A 25,353-nucleotide genomic window follows, 5' to 3' on the forward strand; every position below is an offset into this window, starting at 1 on the left:
GGCTTGCTCTGTTCTCTTCCACTGATCACTAGGTCTATTTTTATGCCAGTATCAGTACGGTACTGTTTTTGGTTACTACACCTTTGTAGTATAGCTTGAAATCTGGGATTGTGATACTTCCAGCTTTGTTCTTTCTCAAGACTGCTTTGGCTGTTAAGGGTGGCTGGTTCTGATGATTGCTTCACTCTTCAGAATACATTTTTTTTTCATATGGTTCTGTATAGTTTGTTGAAAGTGACATATGTAGGGTAGTAGATAGTTTGGAGAATTGTTTTTACACCTAAACACAGCAGGCCTTTCCTCCTGCTTATTAGACTTGTATAGCAGAGTCTGAATTAATCTAGGTTAGGAGTATGTGCTTGGTTTGAGATTCTTCGTTGCTATGATTAACCTTAGCAATAAATAACTTATCTTTCCTTTGAATAAAAAGACAAATGACTGGTGGTTTTAAATTGTTGGGTTTTATTAAGGTATTGGCAATATTTCCACATATTTCTTAACCTGAATGAATAGTTTTAATAAAATATGAAGGATCACTCATGATTACAACTGAACTCAAAAGTGAGCTGTAGAGCAGGTTTGTAAATTGTTAAATTTACTTGGTAAGAAATGATTCACTTCATTCGCTTCACTCCATAGAGAATTCTTTGCAGAGTAATGTCATGAACAAGGGAACAAAGCCTGTCTCTCATCAAAGAGCACCTAGAATAAGAGTTAACAATGATGTATCTGTGGATTATCTAATACATCAGAGTTTATTAAAGTATTTCCTTTTCCAGAACAACTGCTGTGTCAATCTGGAGTTCCCTATTTCCTATTTTCTAATTAATACAATAAATAGTATTCAAAATAGAAGATAAAAAATACTGCTAAGATGAAGTAACAATTACTTTTCAACACAGTACCATTTGGAAAATAGTCATGTGATAATACTGGTGGTATCTTGTTTTGAAGAAAAACATTTAAGCTATTCACAGGTTAGAACAGAAGAGTGGGTAATTTATCCTTTAATATATCACATGGTTTTAAAAGGTGAAAAAAGTATGTTCTTTTGCTAATTTAAGACTCAAAGAAAAAGTGTCCAAAATTACGATGTGACCAAAACTATATAGTATCCCCCTTCGTGGCCTTGCGTAGGCGAGAATGGTCATTGAGTGAATAAATTATGTTTAAACACTAAAGTAATAATTTACAAATCACTTTCTCACAAAGCCTTGGCAAGCCTTTGATGGAGAAGTACTTGAACCACAGCAGTTTTATCTGTAAACACTGAACTTCTTTATGCATCATTTTCATCTGCCCATCGGATGTTGCACTTTTTACTGGCACAGTGTTCCAACAATGGAGTATGGTTGTCATGAAGATACAGCGTGACACTATACCACCACGTTGACATTATACCACTATAAATGTGGTCAGAATCAGACTCAGTGTTGACATTGACATTGTTGACACTGTCCTTGGAAAAGGTGTTACTTTCAAGGATCCTCCTACTTAAATGCAATAGTAACTTTAATCTTACTACTTCAAGGACAGTGGATGGCACTTCTAGGTAAAGTAAAGGTATATACATGTGTGTTTCCACCATCCCCTTTAGCACAGATATAAGTGGGATTAATAGCCCCAGTGTTTGGTGCTGTAACGTTGCTAAACCTCAGATATCCCTCAAAAGTACACATCTAGAAAGTGAACAAAGGAAACCCTAAATTTAGGGACTGATTCCCTTTGAAACTCACAGTGAATGTACAAGGAGTTTGTAAGGACTTCATTTGGTAACCTGAAGTCTGTTTCCCTAACAAGTACTACACTTTCTTGTTTATATTTGTTTTACTATTTCCTATTCTAACAAGACTTTAGCAGGCAAACAAATTGATGCATATCATGTTAAATTGAAAAAGGGATACTGTCACTCTGAAGGACTGAGTGTAGAATTTTCACCACCAATAAATTACACAGTTAAAAGTACAAAACACATAATTCACAGACTATTACCTCAGCATTAACAGTTAATATATATTATATATACTTTTATATCTAATATTTTTACAATCACCAGATACACCATCATTAAATACAAGTTACAGAATGTGTAGATACCATTAGTTAGAGGGGTACTTATTGCTTACATTAGCAAGCAGCAAATAAGGGCACAGGATTTGAACTGAAGGGAACTACTTTCTATCACCAGTGGCATTAAGATATAACACTGCATTTCACAAAGCACTGCTTTTTACCTAGTTTATAGAATCAAGAGCAGCATATATCATACCAATAACCACTACTTTAATGTAGAATTTTAAAGGATTTACCTTACAAATGTCACCTAACTACTCTATAAATATGCATGTTGTGAACAAATGAAGAGTTGCTATTTTTCACAATATTGGTTTATAACTTGACCACACTAGAACTACTCTGCTTTATTTTCTAGAGGGCTACTGGTATGAAAAATGGAACTGCTTATATAGTCAGATCTACAAAATTCAGACCCTTAAAAGTGTGGTCTATTCATCCGAGTTTCATCCAACCATTTTTCCCCACTGAAAAAAAATCTATCATTTGTATCTTCTTTCCTTTCACCTTCTTTATTCTGATCAAACACAGTAGCAATGGACAACTACAGAAAATCTTAAAAAAATTTTTTTAATTTAGGTAAGTGCTTTGGACTATAATGTGTACCAATACTCTGCTGCCTGTTTTCTTGTTTCCTTAGATAATTTGATTTGAAACTGACTCTTCACCTGATGGGTTGTTAACAAGATCTAGGCTTCAGAAAGTGACAGATGTGAGTGAGGTCCGTATATGGGGGTAAACATCAGGTTAGTGAAAATTCTGGTACTATAGTTGGAGCCATGTTTACTTCCTCCTTTTTAGCCACGTGTCAGAAGACTTGAGAAAAGAATAAATGACTTCAAGAGAAATACTGAAAATCTTACAAATTCTTAAAAATAAAATGTATAGATTAACAATCTGATCATTGCTGAAGTTTTTATGTATTTGATATAGCTATACTGGCATCCAAAATACGCTGCAGTCCTTTTGTTTTTAAAATCTAGGAATCTGAGTCCTCCATTATGGGTCTGGGGAACATAAACCAACAGTATTATTCTATAAAAAACACAGGCAGTGGACATTTTTCAGCAAGAACATTTGGTGCCTCCCAGTGTTATATGTGAGTGGGCAGCTCCTGTCCATGGTATGGCTGGTCCACGGTTGACTAGGGGAAGGTAAAAGGTCATGTGGTATTGTTCATGATTCTCAAGAGAATCAGAGGCAGCTTCACAGAATGAATCTGCTTATTAGTTTATTTGCTGTCTTTAAAGATATGCTTCTAGCTTGAAACTACAGAAATGGCAAAACAGACAAATTATCAAATATAAGTAACTATACTGAAATGAGAAAGACGTCCTCTCTGCAGTCTGAAGTTGCATGTAGCAGGACTCTGGAGCATTCTCCATTCGTAACTAGATAGACCTCAGTCTCCGTTCTCTGCCTTCTCCTTTGCACTTGGCCTCTCTGGGCTGACTTTGGGCAGTGCTTTCAACCTCTTTCATACCAATTATTTCATTCCCTTGGGGAAAACAATTTTAGAGAAGTTAAAACCAGTATTTTTCATTCACCAAAACCAGTTTTTATTTTTGTAGTAGTGTATGCTTTTGCTGTCTGTGAACTTAAAAAAAGGCAGAAAAAATAGAAATACTGTTTTTCTTTTTTAAATGGTAACTTGATTCTAGTATATTTGTACCTAACATCATCTCCATTAAATCAGTTTTATTCCTGAGATGAAGGTACAGTGAAAAACATATTAGCATCATAGGTTAAAACCAGTTGACAGCAGTCTAAAATGACAATAAAAATTCTGCCAAAAGCACCATAACAGGTTATGAAACTCCCAAATAGCTACACAGCCCTAGGAAATACGTTTTAATTCAGAAAATTTTCATAATCTTTTATGTTACAGGAAAAAAAAATCAGTATATCTTTTTGACTGTATACCACCTCACAAGTCTGAAAATATGACACTTTTATACTAGTTTTCTGCTTTCACTGTAACCAATTAAAACCCATATGGCTTTTAGTCTTTTACCAACCAAAAAAAAAGAGGGGAGGGGTTCCCTCACAGTCCCCAGTCTTAAGGAACATCCCCCAGTTAAATCTAATTCTGCATTAGGTTTCCCATAGGTATATTAGGCACATCAAACCAGATATCACCTGCGTTCAGATTTCAACATTGGATATCCTGACTAAAATAACTCACAAGCTTCCACTAGTGATGTGAAGGGTAGTAAAGTGGGTATGTAGGTGTGGAGACACATCACAGGGACCAGTTGTATAATTTTGCTAGTGAAACCGCCAATACTTTTTTTTTTTAGATTGAAAACACTTTTGGGTTTTCTAGAGATCTATTTACATTTAAGAATTGAGCCATCCATGGTTTCATAATGAAGCACATATATTTCAGAAATGTCTACCTTGTTTCTACTCTGATAGTGGTGTTTTTATTGGGGGAGAGCTAGCTAGCCTACTTTAAAGAGAGAAAGTATTATATTTTATAGCTCCAAGGAAGACCTGGGTCTGGAATATCATTACTCTTTCTGAGCTTCCTCATCATGTTGGCACTGTATCCTTTCCAAATGTTTTGCCTCCATGGCAGGAAACTTCTTAACATCCTATTTCTCTTCCCACTTCGAATAAGTGAGGACAGACCAGTGCCTATTTTGTGGGAAGGCTCTTGAGCAGACATAAATGAATACAACTTTGTATTAAACCTGAATCCATACCATCTCTTTGAATAATGATAGCGTAAATGAGACAATCTGGAAACTCTCTTTCCCAGGAATTTGAACTGTTCATTTTCCAACCTAGGACAGACAGGAGATAAGCTCTCCATTCTGTATATCTGCTGCCCTGTTGAACCCAAATTAAAAGAGGGAAACTCTCCAGCACCACTTTGTTCAGGCAGTGATGATTGAACTGATTTTTTCTCCATTATTAGCTCATTAGTAAGATTTGCCTTCTTTGGTGCACCAGAACCAAACATCTCAATTGGTGGCAAAAACTGGGCACTGTGAGGTTTGTTTGCTTCTATTTGTGTGAGATCTAGGTAGCCTGGGTCTTCCAGCACGTTGATTTGGGACCCTGGGCTCAGGCTAGTTCTATCAGTGAATGAATCCACACGCCCATCATAGCCTAGATCGGCTGGTGCTGAGCACTGGTGCTGAGGCCAAGGGCGTTTGCACTCTCCATGATTCTCCTTATCATCCCCACCATCTTCTTGCCCTCCTTGAAAAGAGTTCTCTGTCCAATCTGATTCCTCACTAACATTTACAGCTTTGTTCATGTCCCTCAGGAATACCACAATAACAGTGATGTTATCACTTGACCCAGCATCACGAGCTGATGCAACTAATTTGTGGGCAACCATGCTACTGTCTCCATTATTCTCCTTCAGGTGGTCAGACACAACTTTCACTGCCTCATCAGGGTTCACGGTGTCATAGAAGCCATCACAGGCCAGAATGAGGTAGTCTTCAGTTCCATCCAAAACAGTAGAGGCAGAATCTGCATCCCCACAGATATATGGCTTATGTTCAGCATCTCCTGTGGGAATTAAAAAGTAGGTCAAATTTACCTTGTATGTTTATAGGAATGTTTATGGCCAATGCTGTGACTGATCATAATTTACTGGATTGTGATCTGAATACATTGGAAAGAATTTATAAACTAGTTTCAGATAAAATAAAGTACTTGAATTCTTTGTTAATCAGATGCTGCTCACTCCTTACTCTCTGTTAAATAATTGTCATTCACTGGGCTTACTTACTTAGCTAGCTTATTATACTCTGAATCTTGTGCCTCTAGCTATGACTTAGGCTTAGCTGAGCATGGCAACAAATGTCAAATCTAAATTTTTTGCTGCATTGAAAAATTTCAGTCTTAACACAGGAACATTTTGTTTATTGATAGATCTGCCTTTTTTTTTTTTTATTAGTGGTTAAATTTGACTTAACAGACTTGAGAACAAGTCCACATTAAAAAAAAAAAACCAAAGTTGTGATCACTCTTCATTAAACACTTACATTTTCTGTCTTTGTTTTCAAAGTAATAGCTTTATGCTGCTAGCACAGAGAAAGGTTTGAGTTACAAGGGATTTTTAAAAATCAAGTCAACTCCCTTAAGCCAGGAAAAGTCATCCCAAGATTCAGATGAGAACTAGAATGTCAGCCTCTTGGTTCCCAATCTGGTTTGCTTTCTGCTATTTATTTATTTACTTACTTAGTTACTTTCTGCTTTTTTTTTTTTTTAAGTTTTTTAAACATTTATTTTTGAAGAGACAGAGACAGAGTGCGAGCAGGGGAGGGAAAGAGAGAGAGGGAGACACAGAATCTGAAACAGGCTCCAGGCTCTGAGCTGTCAGCACAGAGCCCGACGCAGGGCTCGAACCCACGAACCATGAGATCATTGAGCTGAAGATAACTGCCTAACCGACTAAGCCACCCAGATGCCCTACTTTTTGCTTTTTAAAGCTGCTTTACTTGTAACTTCTAGAGAACAACTGGAAAACATAATCCTATTTCTCTCATCTTCAGGGACTACCGTATTTTTGCTTTCTTCATTTGTCTTTGATCGAACCCCCTCCCCCCGCCACCTTTATTGCTATTGTTCATTCTCTACTTATGAACACTGTGAGAGCCCCCAAAGCCCTACTGGGCCATTATTTCTCTCTTATTTAATAGTTCATCCACTTACAGAATGACATTTGAACTGGGCCTTGAAGTTAGTTATCACCAGGCATAGAAGAGCCCTTGATTGAAGGAATAGCATTGACAAAGACAGAGAGACAACTGTTAAGGAATGATGCATAGCTATATATGGAGTGCTTGGAGTGGAGACAGAAACTTAGCTTAATGTGGGCTCATGGTCTCCAGTCTATCACCAGACTACTGAGAAAATTAATCATCTACAATGCACATTGGATCTTTCAGATCTAGAGCACTTCCAGATCCATTCTCTCTATATTGATTGTTTTCCTCTAGGTACTTGGAGAGAGCCTAGCCAAAGGGTCCTTAGCCTATTAAGTATAACACAGGATCGCTTATTAGTACAACAAGGGATACTCATTTTCTACTGTACATAGGAAACAGTATTTAGCAATAACTGCTATATTAGGAAACAATTAAAATTTTAAAATTTACAAAACATTTTATCATTTGTAAAGTACAGCTTGGTGGAGTCAGACTGCCTGGGTCCCAACCCTACCTTTGTTACTTACAGACCCTCATTAGGTACTGATGAAGTACTAAAATGACTTTGTAACTAGGGGATGGTAAAATGAAATTATACTTAAGTGATCTGGCTCTGTCATTACTCTTTCTCATAATTTGTTGTAGGTTCTCTCCTATAAGTAAGGTCCTCTCCAACATTTCACATCCCTGTTTAATCCTCACATAGGCCCAGAAAGCTCAGTAGGAACCCTAGCGATAACCGCTAGGACCAGTGTGGGCCACATGCCCTCTCAGCAGGTCTCGTGATGGGATACCTTGAAAAACAGATAAAAGGTAAGAAACTAGTCTTTTTCATACAGTAGCCAGAACCATCTTCCCTTAAACATGGTTTTTGATTCCATCAACTTCAATTTCACTTCTATACTATGATGCCTCCCAGTAGCCTGAGAAAGCTAATCAAAACTTCCAATCACAAGATTCAGTGTTCTCCACCAATCCACTTTACTAAATTTCCCCATCCCCTATTCCACCTATTATTATCATCATTATTATTTTCTGAATTCCAGCTCTAAAAATAAATGTGATCTGAGTCATACTGTTCCCAAAAATCTTGTTTTAGTGCTTCAATTAAAAGGCTACTGCAACTGTTAGTTTGGAACAGAACATACAAAAGATTTGCACAGAGAAAATGCTGCCAAAATTCTGGCTTTTCACCTGCTCTACTGTTGGATGTCAAATTCATGACATTTCGCCTCCAAATTTGTGATTATCCATTTCATGGTAGAAATGGCAACATCCTTTTATCTTCAACCTCCTCTCTCCATGTGCTAGGAAACATCATGCCTCTGTCAACTTTGGATCATAAATCTGAAGGGATCAGGAGGAGAAACTGTTGAAAGCTGTTCATTTTTAAAGCTTTAAAAGTGTCCCTTATTTCCTAAGTAGAGTTGAACTCAGCTCAGGAGTCCTTTTTCTTGTCCCCATTTAGCCCCCTGTTTTATTCTGTGAGCTTTCCAAATCTTTCCCACATTCTTCACCTCTCTCTTCCAATTAAGCTACTGGATTTTGGTAGAGGGCCTGATTTCCTACTTCAAAGAAAATGAAGTTTATCAAACCTGAATTCCCTCAATTCCTTCCCCTACCCCCTCCCTTTTTATTTTAATTTGAAGAGATTCACCTTATGAGTTACCAGTCTCAGGTAGGAGGTCTCCTTTTCCTTCTCAAAGCTAACCTGTGCTCTTGGACTGACTCTCTAGGACTCATTTCTGTCTCATCTTCAGTTTCTCTTCTACTTGCTCTCATCTTTTATCCTACAAATCTGATCTAAACTCCTTATCCTAAAAACAAAAACAATAAAAACAACCCTTTCCCAAATCAGCTTTTTCTCACAAGCCACCACATTATTTCCTTTACCACTAACTTGCCCAAGAAACTAAATCTACACACATTCTTTTATTGTTGCTCATTCTCCCTCTCCTGATTTTGTTTTTTTTCCCACCTACTAACCCAAAACATTTCTATCCTATATTACCAATTATTTCCTATTTTCAGAATTCCATGTCTTTTTTTTTTTATCCCACATCTCACTTCACCTCTCTAGCACTTGACCCTGTGACTACTTAACTCCTAGAAACCCTATTCTCTTACTTAGTATCTGTGGTAGCCCACTTGTATATTTCTGATCCCTCCTTGATTTTCTTCACTGGCTCTTTCACTTAATAACAGCACTAACGATCATTTTGTGCTAAAACTCTGCCAGGCAGGGTTTTAAGTATGGTGCATGTATTATACTATTTAATACAAAAACTCCATGAGCCAGTCACTGTTACTATTCCTGCTTTACAAAGGAACAACAGACACAAGGAAGTTAATTTCCCAAGGCCCATAGCTTGTAAAGTGACAGAGGCAAGATACAAACCTAGAGAGCAGGAACCTTCAGTAATGAGTCTCATCCTTGGGTCTCTCATCACACTACATGTTCTTCCTGGGCAATGCCTATAGTGTCAACTAATATATACAATATCACTTCACAGACTGCTAATATTATTGCCAAAATGGGATGAGTTCCCACATTTCTATCTGCAACTCAGAACTCTGCTAAGCTCAGATTTGTATTTCCAACTACATATAAATTATCTCTTCTAAGACACCACACAGGTAAGGTACCTAGAATATAAAATATGTCCAAAATGAACTCATTACCCGTCCTTTTCCCCACCCCACAAACTGCTGCTGCTTTTTTACAGATGCTTTATCATCTCAGTCACACAAGTCAAAACCCTGGAAGCCAGCTTTCCTCCACCCCCACAAACTGTCACTTCCATCCAATCAATTTCTGCCTCCTGTATCCTTTCTGAGCTGCCCTCATAGCTGTAACAAACTGTATCAACAGCCCCTGAAAGATCCCATCTAGTCTTTGTACTCTAGTCCATCTTCTATAACATCATCCCAAACAAATACCTTTATAAGGGATTATAAATGATCATGTGGCCTCTATGCTTATTCACCTGGGAGAGTCTAGACTACTTAGCCTGGCATATAGACCCCTTCACAATCTGGCAGCAACTCTTACTTTTACCACGCCCACCCTCTGCCCTAGTCTCTTGTATGTGCTGCTGTTCCTAAAACATGGCATGCCCTTTCAGGCGCCCACGTATTTGTATGCCCCTACCCCTGGAATTTCCTCCCCTACACACTGTCCTCCACATCCAACCTAAAAGTCACTTCGTCTATGAAGTTTGCCTTATTCTCTCTTAGACTGTCTCTTATTCAAGGACAGTCTTCCCTTGCTTTTGGTTTCTCCTTGTGTTATATTTTTGAAGCAAGAAAAGGCAAGTATTCTCTAGTAAAGTTGGTTCTATTACCAGTATGAAAGGTACGTTTCAGTACTGTGACAAAGACAGTAAGATCAAGAGGAACTGTCAGAAATAATTTTACATGAGGGTGTGTTTTAGTAATGAGAAGTTTCTCCTCGGTGGTCTTATTCCAGAGCTCCTAATAACTCTCTCAGTCTAAGATAAAACTAACTCTTATTTTTTCAGAAGCATTTGCAGGATCTTTCAGTTTTCACTTTCTGTCTCAGCCTTCTGCTGCTCACATTTGGGCCACTTCACAGCTTGCCAGCACCTTCCCAAAGAGTGGGAGGAACTCACATCACTGGTGAAACTGAATCAATCCTTTGAGATTTTGTTAATGTTCTAGAATGTTTTGGTAATGATAAGCAAAATTGGGGGGTTGGATGTGAATGCCGTTTATCCATTTTATCCCTATGTCAAATCATTTCATTTTTTCTTTAGGAGCAGGGTCTAAGAACTGCAGTATGCATGCATATCACCTATAAAGATACATACAAATTTATTCTTTTTAAAAAACCAGAGGGGCGCCTGGGTGGCTCAGTCGGTTGAGAGTCCGACTTCAGCTCAGGTCACAATCTCATGGTCCGTGAGTTCGAGCCCCGCGTTGGGCTCTGGTCTGACGGCTCAGAGCCTGGAGCCTGCTTCGAATTCTGTGTCTCCCTCTCTCTCTGCCCCTCCCCCATTCATGCTCTGTCTCTGTCTCAAAAATAAATGTTAAAAAAAAAAAATTCTTAAAACCAGAAAATGAAGCTAAGACATGAAGCCTAAAATATAATAAACCCAGGTGCCAAAGTAAAACAAAAATAGAAACAGGACTGTCTTTGAACTTACGCCCTTGCATTTTGTCATTCCGTCCAATAAGCTTAGCTGTTTACTCTCTAAGTTTTAGATAGTTTCATTGACTTCCCCTTCTGAAGAACTTATGTACCAGGGAGCCAGATTCTTTAAAACCCAGGGTTACCTGGCAAATCAGTATATTCCACATAAAGAAAATTGTTTTCATCTAAAAAGTACAATGTTGATGTCATTTTATAATTCAATGAAAAACAAGTAAAGACATAAGAAAGGTAAAATATAGAGAGGGAAGCCTTCCTGTTCTCTTGAAAATACCGAGTCAAGCTAAATATGACCCAAAATGGAATGAAATGAGGATCACTATGGTTTTAAGCAAATTTGTGTCCCAAAGATTAAGGGCTTCCATTCAAAAAAAAAAGAAGAAAAAAGGATAGAAACTAAGAAGTTCTGCATTTAACATAGTTCCCTTTTAATAATGGTATTTAAGCATATAGATGAAATGGTTGATTAAATCAAATAATTAAGAGGCATTATCCAATCATTATTTTAAATAATAATAACCAGTCTGATAATATAAATTACCATCTCAGGTTTTCTTATTGTAGTTAATATAATATGGAGTTAATATAAGACAATGATCTGGAAGAGGACAGTTTGGAGAAACAAAAATTAATTGGTTTTTCCTACCAATAGCTCTGGAGACCGACAGACTTCCATTCACCCTCCAGGCACCAAACCAGACTACACAACCTCCAAGAGCCTCAATTCGCTGCTTTTCATCCTAAACAGCAATGCAATAGAGAGAAGCAAATAATTGGATTCAGGATTTATTTTTCTACCTTACATAGTAAACAAGAGATATAATATTCATCAGCTTCCTGGAGAGGTTCTCTTTATTACTCCTTTGTAAGGTGGACATGGTTGCTCAGCGAGTCGTGGTAATTATAATAATCAAATGAATCTTAGTAACTAGAAAACTGCCTCTGTGGCATGTGCTCTAACAGAGCACACTTACCTCCCTGTCCGGTTTGTGTGGCTTCATTAGTTCAACAGCTTGGCCTTTTCTCACAAGCATAACCTGGGAATCCCCAACCCAGGCCACATGGAGCATGTTACCTCTGATAAAAGTCACCACTCCTGTGGTCCCACATCTTAAGCTCTGAAAATAATTTAAATAAAACTAGAGTCAGTAAAAAATAAATAGAAATCAAATTCTCATTGAGAAGCAGTTTATAGTTAATATAAACTTTTAGTTGGGGGCTAGATTATTAATAACTTGATTTCACAATAAATAGTAATTCCTATTTTTCAATGCATTTTTATGTGCATGTCCACACACATAGATGCAAACTGTGATATGCAAGGCAGGGATGATCATTTCATTTCATTTCATTTCATTTCATTTCATGTATAGGTAAGAAAAACTATGGCAGGTTATGTGATTTTCCAAGGCCAGGTAATTCATTAGTACACAAAACAACTGAAATTCTTTTTCCTCCTAGTCCAGTTGTCAGTCCACTATAGTAATCTTTAAAGATTTCCATATTCTGGTCTCTATTTTGTTACTGATGTATGTTCACAGGGAGGATCCTAGATTACACAAAACATATAAAATATCTGATTAATATACAACAAATGCTTCCATACTCTGAATATTAACTAGGAGCCAAGAGATACATGTTTCCTGGCATGCTAAGTTGCTTATAGTTTAAAAAAAAATCTATAATAATTTTAGGGGCCTTTGCTTTTGGAACACTGCATAAAGAACAGCCTGGAATTTCACCTCAATAGCTCAGTACCACTGTACTTAATGCTCCCGATATTACTATACTAAAATGACATCTCCAATTTGACATGAGTCACCACGAAATAAGCATGACTTTCTGTTACCAAGGACTTGGCCTAAATTAGAACCAATGCGTCAGGGATGGTAAAAGGCCCCTTGTATCCAATGAGAAAAACAACTTCTCATTTTCCCTATATAGGGAAAGTTTGTTATAAATCCTCACCCACCAATAAAATGCCTTCCCACACAGAGTGTTCAAAAACTCAGCCCCCTGGAACACATGATAAAGACACTTCAGTGCATATGCCCTGGAGAGAACAGGAGGCAGGGCTGCTTCACAACAGGAATAGCTACTTTCTTCCCAGCAGTTAGCAGCACATGGATGCACAAGAAGGAGAAAAGTAACTGCTGAGACAAACCTAAATTATTCAAGAGAACTGTTGGCAAGACTGAGAGACATCAGGATCACTGGCAAAGCAAATGAGGTGAACATGGTCAGAAAAGTCCTGATTTTGAGGGCACAGAGGAAAAAGGTTAAAACAGAAGATGAAGAAGACAAAGCAAGTCTCTTAGTTTCACGTTGGTGATTACACATCACCTCTCAGGGGCCAGTCTTGTCCTCAGAGTGAGGACAGCCAGCAGCTCCAAGGCAGGCAGAGCCACGCAGCACCAGCCCTCAAAAGCCTCTGAGAAGGTCTGAGGTCAACAAGTATTTTGTTGTCTTGCCCCACCTCTACATGTAGACCCTAGTGGTTCCTGTTGTTGGATTTGCATATTAATCTAAACCTGGGATGCAGGTGGAGAGATAACAGAATATTTTCATTGCTTAATACCAAATAGTTCTGAATGTCTCATTAATTCCAAGCACCACTATTGCTATAAACCAATAACAATGAGATCGAAAAAATGGATTAAATGGTGACCCTGCTCTTTCCAAGTCCATTTCAAAAATAGTTAATGTTTAATTCATAGGGCAGGAGTCTTATTTTCTGTATGTATAATTCTGTAATTACTTTAAAAAATTAAAAATTATTATCTTGCTATTGTTCCCCAGTTAGAAATGAATAGAGTACTGTAGTTAATCATATACCAATGCCCTGAATGATAATTAGATTAAAATTTTTACTTTTAGATCTTAATATAGAGCCCCTGTCATTCATGTAGAGTAAAAACCTTAGGTCTGATTAACCTTAAGAAATTAGGACATGAGCTCTGACTTTTCTTCCTATTAAGAGAAAATCAGTTCAAGAATCATCTAAGGATTCACTCTTTCCAAGCAAATTTTCCCTCAAGAGATACACAGTAAAACACTGCCAACCCATTTAGAACCAAGTGTATGGGAGTAATCTAGCTTCTGTTTCCTTTTTAGTCCATTGTTTTAATCACCATACCCAGATCTTGTCAGCAAAAGTCTGCTTATAGAGATGGTCCTAGTGTGAACCTGACAGGCGCTGGTAAATAAGAAAGATAAAACTCACCAGCCAAATCCAGCAATGGACTGGCTTTCTGGAAAACTATAGCTTCAGAGTTTCTCTACAGTACATCATATCACCCCCTAAAGCCCTAAAGAGGGAATTAGAACTACTATAGAATCCAATACTGTGGGTCAAGAATACAGTTTGAAAGAGAACTTTAAATAATGCCTGCCCAAAAAGACAAAATCCAAAGTAGCCCTTGAACCACAGACCAAGCTGAGCTCAGCCAGTGCATTCATGGCTGGAATTTATGAGAAAAAGGCATACCTCCCTGGCTGCTTTCTGCACAAACCGCTCATCAGTAACCCGGAAGGCCCGGCACAGGGCCTCAGCAGGATCATGGGGGAACATTTCCTGGCGTACTAAATTAACATGCAGGTGAATGGAGGCATAAATGGCAGCATCCACTCCTCCATGGCCATCAAACACTGCAAAGTAAGCTTGTTCTTCCTGGTCCTGTCAATAAGAAAAACAGAAACAGTTAAGTGAGTTAGGTACAGTGTGACTCAAGTGAACCAATCCCCTGTACTGGTGCCCATTGTCCTCCTCTACTACACTTGTCACCCAGATAATGAGACTAAATGCTTCCCTTTTTTGACATGCATGATCAGCTGCTAAAATACCTGCAATATGAGGGCATCTGTGTTTATACACATAACACTGGAACACATCATGGCCAATTAGCTCAGGCTGAAGCACCCTCTTTGTGAAAGTTGTTGTCTTATACCATGGAAACCACCCACATACAGTTGCTTCAAAACTGCTGTTACAAGTTGTGGGAAGGGGGAGGAAAGAGAAGGTATAAGGACGAGTTGAGCAAAAGCTGTTCTGGACTGAGCATTTTTCTCAAAATGAAAGTATTCTTATAAAATTAGAAACCGAGAACAATAGAAAATAATTGGCCTTCAGCACAGGGCCAATTATGTTAGGTTGTTTAAAATACAGAGACAATGAAAGTATACACATACTTCTTAACTATAATATCTTCTTCATAAATCATTCAGTCACACTGAATACCCACCATATATAACACAGTCTCTAAACTGGTTAGCCAAACTTGAACCATATTAGATGTCCAAATGTCCTGTAACCATTATGCCTTGTCCTCTAATCCAAGATTGAGCCTCGCACTTCCTGGCTCACCCACTGCTTGAAGCATAAAGGCAACTGCCAGAGGAGGGTCTTCCAAACCTGTGCTTTGTGTTGACAAAGGAAGCCTAATCACAATATTACATTTAAACATTAAGTAGTTTGCTTCTTCAACAGCAGTGTTCACATCTCTGATCTAGCTTACTAAGGAGATTTCTAACTCCCTGAACTCTCACTTGAGTCCTGGGCTCCCTTTAGGCAACAGTAGGTAATCATTTTCTTTTGCAAACTCTGACTTCATCCTTGGGATCAGGGAGCTCAGATGAGTCTAGGCCCTGTCATTCAAAGGAAATCAAATATACAAAGTAAACCATCTAATTTTCTTGGGCTTATTTTCTCATCTATTTTAAGTAAGGATGAGTTGCTATCTCATGGGGATTTGGAAGAACTACTAAAACAACAGATATGTCTGTGCTTTGAAAAAATTCTTTTTAGGGAAACCTGGCTGGCTCAGTCACAGGAGCATGCAACTCTTGATGTTGGGGTTGTGAGTTCAAGCCCCACGTTAGATGTAGAGATTACTTAAAATCTTTAAAAAAAAAAAAGAAAGAAAGAAAGAAAGAAAGAAAGAAAGAAAGAAAGAAAGAAAGAAAAGTTCTTTTTAAAGTACATACTACATTTACAAAAGCACCAAATATAAATAGAATAAAAACACCCAAATATTGTGATATCAATATCTAATACAGACATTACAACCAGTTAATAGTTTAATAAGTACTATCTACAATGCCATTGAAGATTAACTGATTAAACAGAACTATCTTCAGAAAAGTATTGACTGACATGTACTAAATGTACTAAATGACATGTACTAAAGCAGTACTTATAAACAACTCAGTTGGCAGGATAAGGCTAAAACTGAAAAACAGCTTTTACAAGCAGTTTTTAAATGAGTGAGCTGATGTGGGGTCATCACAAAGAGGGAGGGGACAAGAATACTTTTATGAGGACATGAGAATAGAACTTTAGTGTGTGATTGGTGGGAGATTTATTTTTTCAGTTTATTTATTTTGAGAGACTGAAAGAGCGCAAGTGGAAGAGGGGCAGAAGGAGAGAGAGACTCCCAAGCAGACTCCACACTATCAGCGTGGAGCCCAACGTAGGGCTTAAACTCATGAAACTGTGAGATCATGACCTGAGCCCAAATGAAGAGTCAGACGCTTAACTGACTGAGCCACCCACGTGCCATAGTGGGGAGATTCAATATAGCATCTGAAGAAACAGAAGAGAGCCAAGTGGATCTCTTTAAAAAATTAGTTTTAAATTTTTTAATTTAAATTTAATTTTTAATTTTTTTTAAAAATTTTAATTTAAAATCTTTAAATTAAAGATTAAATTAAAGATTAAAATCTTAAAATCTTTAAATTAAAAAATTTTTAATTAAAAAAATTTTTAATTAAAAAATAGTGTTTCCCCTGGTACAAAGATGATGTATTGTTTATTGGGACTAATAAAGAAGTATAAAGAAAGAAAGAAATCTATATTATCTCACCATTCACAGATAACCAATCATATATATGTGCTGCTTTTGAGGCAAATATATCACATATATATGAGCTGCTTTTGAGGCAAAATGAAAACCAACCAGATCAGAAAAAAAACAATAATGCCCTCAAACCTGAGTATAATCTTCAAATGGGTATAGTGATAGAAGGGTTGTTTATCATACAATATAGCTTTTTAGGTTATATTTGCACAGGCATGGTAACATTTGGAAACAGAGATATCCAGATAGTCTAAAGATATTTGGAAACAAAGCTGATCTATCTTTGTAACATAAGCACCAATTATCAACCTACTATCACTGCTTAGCAGACCCTGACAGTCAGCTAAAATTTAAATTTAGCTGCCAAATGAAGGAAATATTGTGCTTTGTATAAATTACTACATTGTAATTTTTAAGTTATGGACTTGAGTGAAGAAAAGAGGCAAGTGACAGGCAAAGGAAACAAACCTACCTCTGTTTGCACTAACCTAACACATTTAATCGAAAAAGAAGAGGAAGATAACAAGAAAATGGTTATTAAGCTGACAAGGCTCATATGATCCAATTTGTCAGTCACAGAGATTCACGAAATGTAATTCCAGCTACTTTCCTGTATCAGAAACCAAGTTTTTAAAAAGAAAATCACATGAAATCAGAAAACGGTCTCAGTCTCACATTCTTTTATGTTTGTGTTTTATGTTGCTTCAACAACACAGTAATGTGGGAACTTAACAGCTTTATTGAGGTATGACAGTTTTTCTTTTTGCTTATATGTTTATAGAATAACTCTGAAAGTTTACACAAAAATTTGGTATTTCCCTTGTCTTCATGGAAGAGCACTGTCTGTGAGACAAGGATAAGAGATTTTTTTTTTCCAATTCTGAACCATGTGGATATATTATTTATTCAAAATAACATAAAATAGGGGCATCTAGCTGATTCAGTCAGTGGAGTATGCGACTCTTGATCTGGGGTTTACATTGAGCGTAAAGCGTACTTTAAATAAAACAAAACCCCCAAAATAACATAAAATAGTTACTTTTCTGTTGTCTAATGCAAGCAAATTTGTGCCACTCTGCCTTTAGTCCTCCAACCCATCAGAGATACTATCAGAAAATAGGACCATGAAGGTGTTTGTTTTGTTTTTTAAATCTCATGGATTCTTGAGAAGTGCCCTTTACCTCTAAATTGAAGAGCATATTAAAGTCAGGAATGCAGACATGTTTGTCTTCCATTTTCCTGCGCATGTTTTTGATGGCATGGATTGATGTTTCATAATAAAGCTGGGGTCTCCTGCGGAGAGGGAAGTCTTTCACCCAGCTGCAGCAAATCTCATGTAGTTTGCTGAAGACAGAACGCGCCAATTTCATTGTCTCAATCTCTGTGAAAGAAACACAGACACCCCCAGTGAAGAGCCATTTAAAGCTGCTTTTCACTAGCCTGCTTGGTAAAGACAGAAGTAGGTCACCTTAGTCAAACTCCTTAATAGAAGAAATTCCTCTTCTCAAGAAAAATGAAATGTTGCTTCTGAAGAGAGAAAATGACAACCAATCTAGTAGAAAATCATCAGCCAGCAGCTGCCACTGACATCCTTATGTCATAAGGAGAAAACCTCTGGCCAGGGTTGGATCTACTCCTAGACTGGATTTCTTCCAACCCTCAAAGTGCTCTGACCACTGCTATCTAGTTCAGCTCCACAGCAGTGGCTCCCTTTTGGTTGGCTGCCATGGTTATTATCTGGAGAGCCAGCACCCCCTGCTTAGAAGAATGACTGAAATATGAACAGTAGTTATTCAGCAATTGAAATATGAAAGGCCTATGAAAAAAACATCATTCATTTGCAAACTACAGGAATGAGCATTTATTTTGATTACCATTTTGCTTTTGTCTTTTTCTTCCTGACCTCTTCCTTTACCTCCCTCCAGTTCCCTAACTTTTCTCTCTTGTAACTGATCATAATTCGGAACTAAATGATATACATTTTTCTTATTTCATGAATTTTTTAATTAAAGTTTTTGGCAATGGCTTCAATAGTTTAGCTAGAAGGTTAACAAATGAAGTAAAGTTTTTAAAGTTTTAAAAGTCTCTAAGGGAAAAAGTACTTAAACTCTGTCTGTATGTGTATCCCTGGATAGAAAAAGACCAACCAGAGGATTCTTTACCCTAGATCATTAAGTCTACTACCTATCAAGTGGAACAGATGAGTTGACTTCTGAGTCGGACTCGAATCCTTCAATGGATGACAGATGTGTAAGCCTTTTAGGCCACAATGAATAGTGTCTCACACCATCTCAGCTCCAGCTGTCCTCTACTCAAGTGCAGCTGTTAAATAACCAGGGGGAGATTAGGTTTTCTCAGGCCAGCATTTTAGATTACTATATCCCAGGTAAACCGGTAAAAAAAAATTCAGAATTCTCCAAAAACCTTTTTTTTTTTTAACTTTACATAAATCAGATATTACCTGACAGCCTGTGAAAATGTGTACCAGATGGCCAGTAGCTGCACATGACTCCTCTGATCTAGAACACAGATCCCCAGAAGAGAGACTTTGTGTTCTAGAATGGCCTAGGAACTTAGATTCCCATTTTTTTTATCCCCTTCCCTGCTGCTGCTTCAATCTGTGACTACCTTTACCTGTTTTCTTACTCAAAATCCTTCCAACAATGATTATATTCAGAAAGCTTATCTCAAGGTTTTTGTTGCCTTTTTTTTTTTCTAACATAGTACAGGGTGGTAACCTATGTTTTGTGGCTCTGCCCCCCCCTTGACATTTTTATTTAATTGAAAATCAAGGGTACATTTGAAAAAGAAACCAAGTTCAAAGAGCCAATACAACCTGAGGAGGTGTGTATAAGAGAGGAACTGAAGCTAATAGACAAGCCAATATTTTTACTGTTTTGACAAAACTCCAATCTTTATTTTTTTAAAGCACCAGTTGCCCAGAGACTCTTTCAGCCAGCAATTACGTATTTGTATCACTCCAACCCATTTGGTCTTTGCAGCAGCATAGGTGTGAGTTTGACTCAATCACAACAGAGGACTGCAAAACAATAAGTGAATTTGGAAACACTTAGGGAGAATGGAGTCGGGTGAAACAAATAACTGATGTTAACTATCGGGATAGTTTCCAGATAATGTTCCAAATACCATTATTTTTTGACTTGTATATTACTCTTCTTATATAGACCCGCACTGTCCAGTAAGGTTGCTTACTAGCTACATGTGGCCATTTAACTTTAAGTAAAATTTAGAATTCAGTTTTTGGGTTACATTGGCTATATTTCAAATGCTCAGTAACTGCATATAGCCAGTGGCTACCACATTAGACAACATAGGCAGAGAACATTTCCATACCTGTGCTGTCTATTGGACAGTAAATTGGTTAGGTGGAGGCAATACCAGCTTCCTCTAGTATTTAGTAAACCAGTAGATCTGTTCCTACCCCCTCCCAGTTGCTTCTTCCATTACATTCCCATTACACCATCTTCTATAGCTCTTGCCACATTTTATACCAATAGATAATATTTATTAAGTACTTGTTACATCCTCTTTCTCTAGAACATTTCACAAATAAGTAAAACCATTTTTAATCACAGGTCTGACTCCAACACCCGTGCTCTACATTTCCCAAATTAGACTGTACATACAGTGTCTCAATTATACTTGATTCATCATAGTACAGTAACTGGCAGATAGCAGGGGCTCACTAGATGTTTACTGAATAAATGAATATGCAAACATAAATTAGCTACTAAAATATTAAAATATTTGTATGCTTTTTGATTGTCCATTCTGCTTCACTCCGATTTTAACTTTTTTTTTAATGTTTATTTATTTTTGAGACAGAGAGACAGAGCATGAGTGAGGGAGAGGCAGAGAGAGAGGGAGACACAGAATCCGAAGCAGGCTCCAGGCTCTGAGCTGTCAGCACAGAGCCCAACATGGGGCTCGAACCCATGGACCGTGAGATCACTACCTGAGCTGAAGTCAGATGCTCAACCGACTGAGCCACCCAGGTGCCCCTTCACTCCATCAATTTCTACAGTGGTGCCATTATTTTATAATTACTGTAACTTTGGGGCACCTGGGTGGCTCAGTTGGTTGAGCGACCGACTTCGGCTCAGGTCGTGATCTCGCAGTTTGTGAGTTCGAGCCCCACATTGGGCTCTGTGCTGACAGCTCAGGGCCCAGAGCCTGCTTCGATTCTGGGTCTCCCCCTCTCTCTACATCTCCCCTGCCTGCTCACATTCTGCCTCTCTCTGTCTCTCAATAAATGTTAAAAAAAAATTTATAATTACTGTAACTTTATAACATGTTTTCATATCAGAACTAGTTTTCCTACCTAATACTAATTTTAAAAGGCTAACACTATGGTAGTTTGACATGTTTATTCTTCCAGATGATTTTTCTAATTATTTTGCCAAGTTTGAAGGGGAAAATTTGTTGCCCTTGTGTTTGGGGTTACCTTGAATTTATAGAGTAACCTGCAAAAGAAAAAAAAATTAATGTATTTTTCATATTGAGTCTTATCTAGAAACAAGTTGTTTCATTATTGAAACATTATTGTTTCATTAATTAAATCCTTTTTATGTTGCTCACTAGTTTTAACATAGGATTAAAAAAATTTTTTTTAATGTTTATTTATTTTTGAGAGAAAGCACGAGTGAGGGAGGGGCAGAGAAAGAGGCAGACACAGAATCTGAAGCAGGCTCCAGGCTCTGAGCTCTCAGCACACAGCCCAATGCAAGGCTGTAACTCACAGGCCATGAGATCATGACCTGAGCTGAAGTCAACACTTAACCAACTGAGCTACCCAGGCGCCCCTCATAGGATTTTTTTTAAAGTAATTTTCTACCCCCAAAGTAGGGCTCGAACTCATGACCCAGAGTTCACATGCTCTTCCAACTGAGCCCGCCAGGCACCCCAGGAGCTTCATATTTCTTAAAGAATATATTCCTAGTTATTTTACTTTATTTCCTATTTTGAGTCAGAACTTTGCTTTAATGTGTTTTTGGGTTTGTTTTTTTTTTGCCACCTAGCAAACATTCCTCTTTCTACCAGAGACATTTCCTTCTCTCAGTTCCTGTGTATCTAGGGGTAAAACATGTGATTCAGGTCTAGCTAATTAGAGAATCACATTCCTCTGGCCACAGTGATGGGTTCAGGAATTGGAAATAACCCAAGCTGGGCTGGTTAGAGTGAATCTGTGATTTATGTAAGAGCAACTGAGTAGTTAGTTAGTTACTCTTATTTTCCTGCTTGATTTGCAACCTGGGCAGTTGAAGACCTGGTGGCCTAGCAGTGATCTTGCCTGAAAATGGAGCCTGAAAATAAAATCAAAATTAAAGAGGGGTGCCTGGCTCATTTGGTAGAGCATGCAACTGCTGATCTCAGGGTTGTGAGTTCAAGCCCCATGTTGGGTGTGGAGCCTACTTAAAAAAAAAAAAAAAGAAGAATACAGCTGAGATTTGGAGAAATGCCAGGTTCTGATGAATCATGTGAAGCCTTGTATCTAGCCGTGTAGCCCATACATTGAAGGGTAGCCAATAAATTCTGTTTTGCTGAAGCCAGTCTGAGTTGTTAGTGGTCACTTGCAACTAAAAAAAAATTTTTTTTTTTAAGATTTTATTTTTAAATAATCTCTACACCCAACATGGAGCTCGAACTTACAACCCCGAGATAAAGAATCACATGATCATCCAACTGAGACAGCCAGGCACCCTGCAACCAAAAAATTCTTAAGCATACATTATGCACAAATGCTAGATTTTGCTCGGAGTCAAATTTTGTCCTACAGTGTCCAAGAGGTACCCATCTAGTTCTACTTTATTAAGTATATTTTTAAAATTAGGAATGGATAATTGAATTTAATCAAATGCTTCTTTGGGCATCTTTTGAGATTATTCTGCTGTTTTTCTTTTGACCTATTAATATACAAATTATGCTAACAGGCTTCCTATTATTTTTGTTTTATGGTCTCCTCAGCACATGCTAAGCATATGGTCAGCCCTCAAGAAAATACACATTGAATGAATTAACTATTGTACTCAATATACAAGTATTTTACTTAAGATTTTTTACATTGATTGCTAAGACTGGCCCCTCATATCATTTTTTAGTTTTGTTTCAGGCAAGTTTTGGTATTGGTGTTATGGTTTACAAATTTTCCTTCTTTGTGCAATTGGATAATTCATTCTAAGAAACATTGGAATTATCTGTCTTTGATCATTTGAAAATGTTCACTTGTAGAATCACCTATTCTTTCTCCTTTTTGGAAGACTGCTCCTGGGCAATCTTCTCAATCTCTTTCTTCTTAGGTAAAGTCTGTTAACTTGTATTTTTCTAGAAAATACCCAGCTTTTCAGATTTATTTACACAAAATTTTCATAATTCTTTTAATTTCCTCAGTATTAGTGATCATTTTCCCCTTCTTGTTTTTAATTTTTACACTGGGATATTTTAAATAGATTTTAGGTTGTCTGGATAGGCGTTACATCCGCCAAACTAAATTTGTACCAAGAGACACACAAGGTCATTTAGCAAACATTTTGCTATGGGTGACATAAACTTTTAGGTTAAGGATTTTTATTAAGTCTGTTTTTGGAAACAACTAAGAGGAGAGACAATGGCATTTCACTGGGGACTTGAGTGCCTGTAATCCAGTGACAGCAGACCTTACTCAGTAAGCTCATTTCCCACTCTAATGTGTGGATAAACACAATATGCCCTGTAGAGATTCTCCTCAGCAGCAGTTCACACTGAGTGATTTGGGTTAAAAGGATTAAGGACTTGCAAATAGTTAGATTACAACAGATCATTCTGAATCACAGCCATGGCCTGGAGACATTACTGGGTAATCTATTGAAAAAACATAAAATCAGAACTACCAATGATACCACCATTTCACTTTTGCTATCTTATGGGGGTTCCAAATATTCTTCCAAAATAGGCATGCAGGGCAACACTTCAATCTTGCTACGTTAAGTATTTTCCTTCTGCAGGGAGTGTAGAACATCAGTATGTATAATTGCTGCTTGAAATGGAAAAATAAAATAAAAAAGGGTGTGAAAAAGAGAAAATTGTCCAAAGTAGCAATCCACCCCCTCGCAGCTGTAAATTACTCATTAGTCGTTAATGTCACTGTACTGAGCTGGAACTGAGTCAGCCATCACCCAGGCTGCAGTGAAGCAGAATTTAATCTCCCTCATCTTTTCATTACAGGGCTTTTACTTCATGCATCAGTAACAGAGGAAAGACCAATGCTTTGTAACAGGAATTCCATCCAAGTTGTCTCTGGAACAATTTGGTTCCAAGTGAATCAATTACTCTCAGTAAAAACAAGAAGAGGAATTCCTTTCTTGCCAATTTTCTGTCAAAAATGATCTAGAGAGATAAAGGAAGAACAGAAATGTTTACTTTTATATCTGCCTCAAGTTCTCTGGGATTAGCTACTCTGATTCATTAATATATGCTTTGCTCCTTATGCACCATGTTTAAAGGCAAATGCTTAAGTTGGAATAAAATGAAATATTAAAATTCCTTAAAAAAAAAAGTTAAAAGGGGGGTGGCGCCTAGATGGCTCAGTCAGTTAAGCATCCAACTTCAGCTCAGGTCATGATCTCCTGGTTTGTGAGTTCGCATCAGGCTATGTGGGGACAGCTCAGAGCCTGGAACCTGCTTCAGATTCTGTGTCTCCCTGTCTCTGTTCCTCCCCTGCTTGTGCTCCCTCTCTCTCAAAAATGAATAAACGTTAAAAAAAAAAGTTAAAAAAAATAAAATTCCTTAATGAATTTGAGTAGTAATTCCTAATTTATAAGAAAATAGGTATTTCTTTAGAGCCTGGCAAATATGTATAAGCATAATATGTTAATAAAATAGGCCTTCCTTCAAAAATAAAACCTCTTAATTTGCCTGGAAAAAAGATGTCCGGTGATCCATACAATTAAGTCACGTTACATAGTTGTCATAAAGAACTCTGTTTATTTACTGGTAGAAATAAAATTTAATATAATGAATGAGAAGTTATGTTACAACTGATTTCTTGAATTTTTATATGATTTTTCACTTGGATTCTTAAAGGTAAGTGAAAAGTTTTAAATAGGTTTTGCTCAAACTCTCTCTCCCCTCACTCACTCATCTTTTCTGTTGTGTCTTCACACTTCTCACTTTACTCTTTCCATTTACCCAGGCATTATTTATGATAATATTTTGTTAGGGCAGTCTCTTGCTCCAATTATTGTCACATATTTTCAAAATACACCTGTATTTTTTCTTTTTCCCTCCTTTTATTGACTAGTTTGAAATATATATAATTTTGCATTTTTTCTCCTTCTTCTGCTAAAATCAATAAGTGCATAAAGAATTAGATTTCATGTTGTGTAGACATTTTCTGTGTGTCACTACACATGAGAAGATTTTAATATATATATAAAGTTTATTTTGAGAGAAAGAGTACACATGTGAGCACAGGAGGGGCAGAGAGGGAGACAGAATCCCAAGCAGGCTCCATGTTCAGCACAAAGCCTGAGATGGGGCTCCATCCCATGACCATGAAACCATGAGCTGAGCTGAAATCGAGAGT

At 37.4% G+C, this 25,353-nt stretch overlaps 2 protein-coding genes across 3 annotated transcripts in view; one reads left to right on the plus strand and one right to left on the minus strand.

Annotated features, from left to right (window-relative positions):
* TRIM37 (tripartite motif containing 37) overlaps positions 1-2,974 on the plus strand; it is a 143,253-nt gene extending 140,279 nt beyond the window's left edge. Inside the window, exon 25 of the mRNA XM_027034244.2 lies at positions 2,714-2,974. Coding sequence (XP_026890045.1) covers positions 2,714-2,717 — 4 coding nt within the window. The 3' untranslated portion in view covers positions 2,718-2,974. The remainder of the gene's footprint in view (positions 1-2,713) is intronic.
* Positions 2,975-4,302: 1,328 nt separating this feature from the next.
* Positions 4,303-25,353, minus strand: part of PPM1E (protein phosphatase, Mg2+/Mn2+ dependent 1E) — a 217,937-nt gene continuing 196,886 nt past the window's right edge. The window contains exons 1-6 of one of the 2 annotated variants that reach the window (XM_053212250.1): positions 18,957-19,075; positions 17,954-18,153; positions 14,405-14,593; positions 11,892-12,035; positions 11,564-11,657; positions 4,303-5,601 (exon numbers count right to left, since the gene is read on the minus strand). In XM_053212250.1, the coding sequence (XP_053068225.1) occupies positions 4,544-5,601; positions 11,564-11,657; positions 11,892-12,035; positions 14,405-14,593; positions 17,954-18,142 (1,674 nt within the window). In that variant the 5' untranslated portion in view covers positions 18,143-18,153; positions 18,957-19,075 and the 3' untranslated portion in view covers positions 4,303-4,543. Of the gene's footprint in view, positions 5,602-11,563; positions 11,658-11,891; positions 12,036-14,404; positions 14,594-17,953; positions 18,154-18,956; positions 19,076-25,353 lie in introns of those variants that run through there. The other variant, XM_027034248.2, reaches the window with a different exon arrangement.

The sequence above is a fragment of the Acinonyx jubatus genome, chromosome E1 (genome assembly GCF_027475565.1).
Source record: "Acinonyx jubatus isolate Ajub_Pintada_27869175 chromosome E1, VMU_Ajub_asm_v1.0, whole genome shotgun sequence".
NCBI lineage: Eukaryota > Metazoa > Chordata > Mammalia > Carnivora > Felidae > Acinonyx > Acinonyx jubatus.